General features: G+C 40.0%; 1 protein-coding gene across 1 annotated transcript; it reads left to right on the forward strand.

Moving 5' to 3' along the window:
* The first annotated feature begins 7,722 nt into the window (after positions 1-7,722).
* LOC104433486 (cytochrome P450 71B36) lies at positions 7,723-10,542 on the forward strand. Its single transcript, XM_010046247.3, is given in 5 exon segments — positions 7,723-7,919; positions 7,922-8,327; positions 9,154-9,260; positions 9,263-9,495; positions 9,700-10,542. Coding segments are annotated over 5 exon segments (1,521 nt in total). The 5' UTR covers positions 7,723-7,768; the 3' UTR covers positions 10,324-10,542.
* Positions 10,543-10,883: the final 341 nt, after the last annotated feature.

A 10,883-nucleotide genomic window follows, 5' to 3' on the forward strand; every position in this document is an offset into this window, starting at 1 on the left:
TAAGAGACTTTGAAATTGAAGACTCATGCACGGAGATTAATTGCGACAACACCCCGCTATCAACCTCACCAAAAATCCAATTCTCCACTCAAGAGCAAAGCATATAGAGATTCAACATCACTTTATTAGAGACCATGTTCAAAATGGAGATGTTTCAATTCAATTTGTTGACTCAAAGAATCAAAATCAACGGCGGATATATTCACAAAGCCTTTGGAGAAAAATCAATTTGAGTCTATACGTTCGAGACTCAACATTTTGAGGTATGAGGATATCAAAGTCTAAACACCTTCGGACTCGCCTTACAAGACTTTATCTCGAAAGATAGTCTTGGTACGACCGTCCGTACCGTAAGTCTTTCTCTCTTGAATCTCATCTTGAAAAGGTACGATCGTCGACCGTGTTTAAATTATTCGCTATATTTAATTGACGTAAATATTGCATCGTTTCATTTTCAAAAAGGAAGTTATTTTTGAAATGGCTATTTTTATGAAAAAGACAGTTATTTTGAAAAGACATTCTTTTATTTCCTTTGTGACGGTTCGTTTATCCTCTTTTTAACCGATCGTGCACCATCGATTCCTCTTCACTTTTCTCTCAAAAACCCTAGAAAGCATCGACCCTCCATTCCCGTTGTCTTCTTCGTTTAATCCTCAAAAGTTGTCATCTTTCCCGGGAAAGTCAAGCAAGGAATCTTCCAAAACTGAGAAATATGTCATCTTCAAGAAAGTCTTCGAGAATTGCAAAGGGACCACGGCGAATGAGTGAGGGGGCCTACGCACTTCGATCTTACTGAAGATGAAGTGACTCCTTAACAGCAAGCGAGCCACAACATTCTCAATAGCGCCATTCTCCTCCATCTAGTCCTCAAGGCGTTGATCATCAACAACATGAAGAAATCATCGAGGATGCACTCGTAAGAGTTCAAAAGCCCGCTTATATTTACCGATTATATCGTGCCCTAAAAGGAATTCGTACTCCTTTGAACTACATTGATGATTTTCTTAAAGACAAAGGACATGGGAACGAATATATCTTTCGCGAAAATGGAAAGTTTGGGAATTGCTCGAAAGGGTGGCCGAGGAAACCTTGCAAATATCCCAAGTGATCCTCGTGACTAGTGGGCCGAACTCGTAGATGGGAATGATGATGATAAATTATACAGTCAATTTCAACCGAAAATGGGTGTTTGCGGTTGAAAATCAAGGAAAAGGGGAGATTTGTTCAGACCAAAGGAGCAAAAGGATCCGTACTCGAAATTGCTGAAGCGTGGGGTAATAAAACCCTAGGAGTGTGGATTTTGATTTTCTGGATGCTGTGAATGTGAACTTGAGGGAAAAGTTCAGTTATCTTCAACTTGAAAAGTTTTGCTATGACTTTACAGAGGCCTATGCTGAATTAACTGCATATTTCTATTCAAATCTAAGCTTTTTGGATGCGAATAGATTCTCTTTCAGCGTTAAAGACCAAGACTATGTTGTGGATATGAATATGCCGGAGATGTGTTAGAAGTCGAAAGAGGAAGATATCAACCAATCAAAGTTTTCATTGCTCGGGCCACACTTGAACCGGTGAAGGACAGGAGAACAGATGAAAAGATCACCTACTTAAGGATGGGTGCATTCAACATCTTGCTTCACAAGATTGTGATTAATTGCCTCTCGACCGAAATCAACTTTCAAGACTCGATGTTTCAAGTTCGAGGCCAAGCCGATGTATGCCATTCTCTTTGGAAAAAGGTTTTCTCTCCTCACACCGTGATGTTTCACATGTATAGAGCAAATGATGAAGGACAGAGGTCAACTCCCTTACCCAAGTCTTGTTACGAAGTTATTTAGACATCTCGAATATTCAGCCTCCACAAATATTTTGTGTTCGACCATGCGATCATATGGTGGTAGGACTGAAAATGGTGACCAAAATGCGTCTAAAGGAACTGAGCAAGGAGTTGGAGAAATTCAAGGAGAAGACTCTTGCAAAATCTCATCAAATCTCTTCTGCAGCTAAAAGAAAAGGGAAGGAGCCCATGGTTGCTCCATCCAAGAGAAGAAGAGCTCTCCTCGTTGAGGATGAAGATGATGAGGAAGACATCACCATCTCGCATTGGCTTTGAAGAATTTAAGTCGCCCCTGTTCCACAGAAAGAATCGGAACAAATGACGAAAGAAGCAAGAGGAGAAGGAAGAAGAAGAAATAGAAGCTGAAAAAGAAACAGAGGAGGAAAGACTCGAAGAAGAAAGAAGAGAAGAAGGAGAACTCGAAGAACACTCTTCTCCACCCGTAGGCATGGAAACAGGGGAGATCAGGAGAAAGGAGTGAAGTCTTCATATCCCGATGCAAGTGAAGGAGTCGGGCCGCTCACCAGCGGCACCTGTGAGGATGTTTATGCATCTCGCTTCCAGAGGAAGGTCATGAAGTTTCATCGCCAAACCTCGCGAGATTATGCCGATCTACCATCGCTCGCATTTACTCCATCGATCGAGCCGAAGCAAGTACTGACTGATAATGGAGCAGATTTTCAGAATCATGGATATTCTCTTGGAGATGCGAGGTCAAATTTATGCCTTGGGATGCGAAGTTCAAAGCTTGAAGAATGAAGGTCAAGCTTCTTCCTGTTCATTGAATGATAAAATGCAAGCCCTCTCTCGTTCGTAATCGTGCCAATGCCAAGAGTGAGGAGATTGCACAACTAAAGGAAGACTTTAAAAGGCCGGAAGGCATCGTTCGCCTATGGAAGATTTCCAGCTTGTCCGCGTTCCCAAGCAATCTTAACTTCATCTCATCCTTTTTAATGATGACAAAAAGGGGGAGAGATGCAAGATTTGAACAAAAACTTTTCATTCATTAAACTTTTAATCGTTTGTTGGATTGTTTTGTGGTTTGAACTCGTTTGACTTTGTTTTGTGTCCGGATGAGAACCGAACTTGGACTTGACTCGCCTCTATTAACTAATATTGATATCTTATGGATGGCTTCATCATATACCGGACTAACCTATTTTCTCGTGGTTGCAGCATTCTAGTGTTATTCGTTAGCCATTTATCTCTATAAGATATGCATATGTGTTTGAGAAATGTTTTGCAGGTCAAAGATATCCAAATCTGCAGGAAAGTTTTGTCACCATAAAAAATGGGGAGATTGTTGGAGAAATCTTCTTGAAGTGTTTTGAAGTTGACAAAACGTTTCTATCGCCCAGTCTCAAGGCTTGCGACTGCTTAAAGTCTGAAGACCTCCGGACAGCCAGACTCAAGACTCAAAGTCTATCCTCATTGATGCTTCTAATTCGTTGAAGAAAGGTTATCCGTAACTGGATGTTTTGTTAAAAATTTAACTTTATCAACTGGAGAAGATCTCGTGGCTGGAGAAGACATAACGGAGTCCTTTGATTGATCGAAGATTGACTCGATAATTGAAGATCCGGTGATTGCCTAAATATTATTGGAAGGTTCTGTTTATGGAAACCGAGATCCTGATTGTATGGGCGAACATGATTGATGGGCTATCAACACGTTCCTTTAATAGCTTGAACAATCTTCCTAATTGATTCTGTCCAATAGGTAGATTGGAGGAATTCCTTTGGTAAGTGCCAACGGGTATGATGGCATAAAGGAGTATATAAGGAGGACGGTCTAGTTGTTCAAGGTGTGCGCGATAGAAGAATTCCAAAGTCCGAAGCTCCTTTTGTTTAGACAAATCCTTTGAGCGAATACTTGTATACAAAAGAGAGTCTATATTTGTGAGAAATCTTGAGGAGGTGTGGTAGAACATCTACACGTGGAATCAAGGCAAAGCTGTGTTGTAACTTCTCTTTGTTCATAGTGGAATCTAGCCAATAGGTCTGTCGTGAAGAAGAGTGGACGTAGTTTGATATAAGCCGAACCACTATAAACCGCGTGTTCAATTTTTCTTCTCTCGCCTTACTTTGATTAACGTCTCCTTCTACTGTCTAGTATTGTGCAATTGTTGAAGAAAAATCTTTTATATACCTATTCACCCTCTAGGTACTCATACTAGCAATATCAAAAGGTCCTCACGCCACCTTCTAAACACGCAAGAACTTAGAGGACTTAATGAAGCAAAGCAGTTATTACATATATAAACAAACCCCAAATGTGTAGATTGGTCCACCCAAAGATAATTCTCGTGATCGACTAAATTGCAATATTTCATTTCTGGTATCCGTGGATCAACATTGACCGATCAAAGGTGCATGCTCAGTCACGATTTATACGTATAAATTTGCCTATAGGTTGGACCAAATCGAGATGCAACTCTATCCGTGGTAATTAGGGTTTTTGACCTTTTTTTTTGGGGTCGAAGGGGTTTTGGACTTTAGCTAGAGGAAATTGTCCAAAAAATTTTAAATCTATTGTACTTTTATCAATGCAATTCCAAGCCTTTCACTATTGCTAATTAAGTCTTAAACATTTAGCCAATTTTAGTCAAAAATTGCCAATGTGGATGCTGACGTTGATATAGATAATTTTTATAATTTTTTTTTTTAAAAATTTCTTTCTTTCTTTTCCCTGTTTTCTTTCAAGTTCAGCTTGCATTGCCAACCAACCTTTGCTGATCACAAGGAAGGGCGTCCTAACCCTTGCCTAGACCTGGTGAGAGCCGTGACACCCTCATCGATTGCGAGCAAGGGCTTCGCGGCTCTTGCCCAAATCTCTCAAGTGCTAATAGGCAAGGGCTTCGGCAGCCCTCAACTGTGGTTGGTGAGAGTCGACTGGCAACCTTTGCCGGACTTGATAGAAAGAAAAGTAAAAGAAATAAGTCAACGCGCGATTGTCCTATGTGGCACTATCGAGATCGACATCCACGATGTCTAGTTAAAATTGACCAAAAGAACTTAATTGGCAACATGTGAAAATATTTACAACTTCATTAACAAAATTGAAAGATTTATGAGTGAATTTATAAAAATACAATAAGTTTAGAATTTTTAGGATAAAAATTGATTGATAAAAGGTGTATGCTTATAGTCACGACTTGTACATAGAAAGCATTTAGGTTGGACCAAATCGAGGTGCATCTCTATTGAGGACAGTTAGGATATTGACTTTAGCCATGATGATTCTAAGTCATGTGGACAAATCTTCGGCTAATCACAATTCGATGCTCGTGGATTAAGTGATATGGGGTGGCTTTATCGAATTTGTCCTTCTAAGTACCCACCGTTTGGGTTATGATGTTACCCTAGTCCTTTGTCTTGTAACATACCTCCAAGTCTTTCGCTGGACAAAGTTTGATGTTGATGACCTTTCTCCTTGGGTGGTTAAGGGCGTGCATGACAATGCTTCTTGGCTAGGGAAAAGTTTTTTTTTAGAAATAGTTCTTTTCTATTTTTATTCCGGGGAACAATTTCTGAGTAAAAGAATGCGTTTGAAAACTACAAAAATTTCTACTATTGGAATAGAAAAATAATAGAAATACGTTTGGTAACGCAACGGTTTCTTTTTTGTATTTATTCGTTTTTTATTTTTGTTTATGGATTGTCAGCCGCCGCCAGCTACCGCCGCCACTGTGTGATTGCTGACTGCTGATTGTCACCGCCGACCACAGCCACATAGCCCATTGGCCGTCGATGGGCTATGCAGCTGTGGTTGGTGGTGACGGTTGGCGGTTGACAGCAGTGACCGGTAGGCGATGGTGGCGACCGGCGGGCGGCGACGAACGGCGACGGGCGGTAGTGGTAGGCAGCGGCCGACGATCGATGGTGGCTCCGGGCGATTGGAGGTGGCCGTGGCAAGAGAGAGGAAATAAAAAAAATGAAAAAGAAAATTGGCTTATTTCTAGAAATTATTCCCGGAAACAAGAAGTAACTTTTTTGTTTCTCATTTCTGCTCCAAATCTATTCAAGCTATCTTTCTATTCTAGGGAATAGAAAAATAATTTGGCGTTACTAAACGGATTTCTGTTCTTTTTTTTGTTTCGTGAAACAAAAGAACAGAAATTCAGAGGAACAGAAACGTTCTCATGCGGAGTGTAAACCTATTCTAAACCACCATAGACATGGACGAGGTAATCAGCATTTGTCTATTTTGATCAATGATTGAAATGAATCTAGTAGTTATATGGATCGGAGTTTTAGCAATATTCACCCACTATCATGAGCTTCAAAAGGATACAATTCATGTCCCATTAATCGATTGTAGTCAGAACATTATAAAAAAATAAAATAAATAATTATAATTGTGTAAACATTGTCGAAAATTCAAAGTTAATTGCATTATTAAGAAGCCACATACAGATATGCTAATGTTAGATGTGTCGATAGTTATTATCTTATACGAAATCTCACGGTTGCGTGAATCCATCATGGAGTACGTTAAAATTCTTTATCTACTAGTTGGAGAAATTACATGTTATTCATATGGGTCTTGGGAAGCCAACAAAAAGTACGCTTTTTTTCTTGTATGAAAGTATTTTTTCATTTGTTTAATAACTTTTTCATATTTCAACATTTTAGTGCCAATACCTTTTTCGGTTTAAGTTACTACGATATATATATATATATATATATATATATATATATATATATATATATATATATATATATGTAAATTTATCAAAAAAAGAGTGTTGTGAGACAATCTCAGCAGCTCCCTCTAGCATTATCACAAGGGTCATGTCTTGCCTACGAAATGTTCAATTTTGAGTTACAGTTATTCCGCACCACTTGCGATTTAAGTATTCGCTATTGGTAAGTTCATTACCATGACTTCGCTAAGACGCTATCAATTAGGAAATTTATCCATGCAGAGTATGCCGCAACTAGACAATGTAGCATGGACTGTTTAGTCATTCATTTTATTTAATAATAATTTTTATTATATCATTAAAATCCGATAGTCAAAATTATATAAGGATCTAGTTTAAATTTAAGCTGGAGGCAACATGAAAACCATCCTACTTATATTTTGGTGAAATGGCACTAGCGGTCCAAGTACTTTTATGAGAATTCTTTTTCGTTGAAATCTTTTTTTCTTTTTCTTTTCAAAATGATCCCTTTACTTTTAAAAAAGTTTCACAGTCAGCCCTCTGGTTAATCTTGACCGCCGGAGTGCAAAGTTAGCAGCTGAAAAGCGGAGGTGGCAATGGGAGGACATGTCACGATTTTTTAAGTTTGAACTTAACTCCATTAAGTTTTAAGAAGCTCAACCTCCACGTAAGTAATCCGACTAGAACTTTCACCTATAATATAACATTTATCGAGTTCATTTTCTTCGTACTACTAATTAATGTAGGAGTTTTTGGATGTCAGATGATGCATCACCCGAGCTCAATTTTTCAAGTTCGAACTTAACTCGATTAAGTTTTCAAGAAGCTCGACCTAGCTTCACTTTCCTTAATTGGTCAATAAATCATACTCAAAACTCAGAACTTGAGCTTGAATTTTAAGAGGAAACACTATAGTTGAGAACTACAGATATTTTATTTAGTAATATTTAAAGTATATAATTGCTCGAAAATGTTCACTTAGCTGATCCTACTGCTACTGCGATTAGATATGTCCACACACGCTAGCCGCTACCTTCGATATATTATATGTTGACGCGATTGGTTCGATCGTCAGTGTCAATTATTTCTTACGGACAACTTGTTTTCTTGTGCATGTCCTGTCATATTTTCAGAAGCGTACCATTTTTGTCCCTGTGGATAAAACAAGAAAAGCATCATCTGCATCCATTTTGTATTTAAGACGACTTAACCTCGCCAAACTCGACAGGCCAAGTATTCTCACTGCGCATGACCATCCTCCGGCAATGGCTCTTCACATCCTCTTCACATGGCTTGCTCTTTCCCTTCCTCTCCTCCTCCTCCTCCTCCTCTCAGTGAAAAACTTCAATAACAAAAAGAAGAACCTCCCTCCAGGGCCTCCATCACTTCCCATCATAGGCAACTTCCACCAGCTCGGCCCCTGCCTCATCAGTCTCTGTGGAAACTCTCCAGACGATATGGCCCCGTCATGCTCATCCGCCTCGGTGGCACCCCTACCATCGTAATCTCCTCCCCTGATGCTGCCAGGGAGGTCCTCAAGACCCACGACCTTGATAGTTGCAGTCGCCCGCAGATGGTCGGCACGGGACGCCTCTCCTATGATTCCCTCGACGTGGCCTTCGTGGAGTACGGCGATTACTGGAGGGAGTTAAGGACGCTGTGTGTGCTCGAGCTGTTTAGCATGAAGCGAGTCCAGTCCTTCCGATACATCAGGGAAGAGGAGGTGGGATCTATGATCGAATCGATCGCAAAATCAGCAGAGAGCGGAACTCCGGTTAATATGAGCGAGAAGTTCATGGCTCTGACGGCTAACTTCACTTGCAGGTTGGGCATAGTGGTCAAGATTAAGTTATCTATCTAATTATACTGATCCATCTTAACGACCCACACCCGATCCAATCCAACCAACCCAACCCGATTAAAAACTGATTAGCAGTTTTTCTCTTCATATATGGAAAATAGCATATTGAAAAACCTACCGATTAAAAACTGATTAAATATGAAGAAATTAGCGAATAGTAAATTACCAAAAATTTGACAAATCAAACTATGATAAGATCTGTTATTTCTTCTGGCGTGGGAAATTAGAAAATGAAGTTGTTTTTATCATTTATTTAAGAAAAAGAAAACTTTCTAATTTAGGAATGATTGTGGAATAGAGTATGTAGGAGAGAGAATTTCAATTGTGGAAGTGATGAAATTCGTCAGTTACGAACTCTTGAATATCGTAAGGAATTTGGACCCCGCAAAATCCATGTCTAGTTGGGCTTTACTACTGTAAGCACATACCGACTTTTTTTTTTTTTTTTAAACTTTTCACTAAACCACATATAACTCAACCCACTAAATTTAAGTTAAAAAGTGAGTTTTTAACCGATCTTTCCATCTTTAGTTACTACTCAAATTCTTCGAGGTTTGACAATATATTGAGCCTGGTTCTATGAACTAGAGCTCAACCTGACAGTGAGTTCTATGTCTGAACTTGACTATACTCGATAAGATTCAGTGTCGCAAGTTACCTGATTGTTTAGCTATTATCAAGCTCAGACTTGATTCAAGTCAATACCCCAAGCCGAAGCTTGTCTAGCCTGAGAGCCAAGCATGAATCGCTCACAAGAAATTGTGACTTGATTACACACCTTGCATGCAGGGTCGCATTTGGGAAGCCATTTCAGGGGACGGAGTTGGAAGACGAAGGGTTCATGGATATGGTTCACGAGGGAATGGCGATGTTGGGAAGCTTCTCGGCATCTGATTATTTCCTCGACTCGGCTGGATTGTGGACAGGTTCACGGGGCTCCATTCGAGGTTGGAGAAGAGCTTTCGCAATTTGGACGATCTCTATCAGAAGGTGATCGAAGAGCATCGGAATGCGAATAAGAGCAACGAGGGAAAGGAGGACATTGTCGATGTGCTGCTGAAGATGGAGAAAGATCAGACTGAGCTCGCGGGGGTCCGGCTCAAGGAAGATAACATCAAGGCCATCTTGATGGTATATCATACAATCTCTACGTATTACTTAATGTAGATCATATACACGATTGAGAAGCAAACTTGATGGTTCTATATATTGCAGGAATAATTTAAGAACTCCTTAAATGGATTCACCGTCCTCTCTTTTGGCTATAAACGATATCGTGGCAAAAATTGATGTATTTGTCTTTTTTGTGAATCATGACTTCATGGTCACTATCAGAATATATTTCTCGGAGGAGTGGACACCGGTGCAGTTGTCATGGACTGGACAATGGCTGAGCTCGCTAGGAACCCGAGGGTGATGCGAAAAGCTCGAGAGGAAATCCGAAGTTGCGTTGGAAACAAGAAATGGGTCGTAGAAGAGGACCTCAGCGGGCTCAAATATTTGAAGTTAGTTCTTAAAGAAGTTATGAGGCTACACCCTCCAGGTGTTCTACTCATACCAAGGGAAACCATTGGCCACTTCAAGCTATCTGGCTACGATGTCGACCCGAAGAGCTGTGTCTACGTGAATGCGTGGGGCATGGGACGGGACCCAGGACTGTGGGAGCGTCCGGAGGAGTTTGTGCCGGAGAGGTTCGAGGACAGTCCAATCGATTACAAGGGGAATCATTTCGAGCTGATACCATTTGGGGCCGGGCGGAGGCGATGCCCTGGGATGTCGATGGTCATGGCGATGATCGAGCTGGCGCTTGCCAATGTCTTGCACTCCTTCGATTGGGAATTGCCGGAGGGAATGACAGAGGGAGATGTGAACATGGAAGAAGGGGCTGGCCTAGCCGTGTTCAAGAAAGTGCCTCTCACTCTGTTGCCGATAAAGGCATCGCATAAAATTGACGCATGACGGAAGTGTCGACAAATGTAAAACATCATGTTTCACAACGTCTTGTACTTGATTATGATCAAGCGTCTTAAAATTGTACGGTACAATATTCTAGTATGCAACATCTCCATATATATGGAAAATAAGACTCGTTGAGTATATTGTCTCCAGGGCAAATAATAAACAGACCCATTAGAGGAATTTGTGCATTGTGATTATTGAAGGGGGACCATCAGTTGAGCGAGTCATTTTTGCATTAACAAATTGTATTTGCTTCCCATGAGCTCAAATTACTTTGAGAGTTAAAAGCCTTTTACTTGCATGGGTCGATTCAACATCAATCATTTTTTTTTTTTTTTTGGTTTTAATATTTTTGAATAAGAGTAATGCCGCTTGTTGAGTTATAGCGTGTTATTAGAAAGTTCAGTCATTAGAGAATAGTAATATATATTTTATTCATTTGAAGCATGCTCGTAATTAATTGAAATAATCTCCCGAAACACTTGCAGTTTCAAATAAAATACAAATTTACTGCCCCTGTGTATTAGTTTTTTTTTTTTTCACAAGAAGTAAAAATATTA

Source organism: Eucalyptus grandis, chromosome 2, assembly GCF_016545825.1.
Source record: "Eucalyptus grandis isolate ANBG69807.140 chromosome 2, ASM1654582v1, whole genome shotgun sequence".
In the NCBI taxonomy this organism is placed as follows: Eukaryota; Viridiplantae; Streptophyta; class Magnoliopsida; order Myrtales; family Myrtaceae; genus Eucalyptus; species Eucalyptus grandis.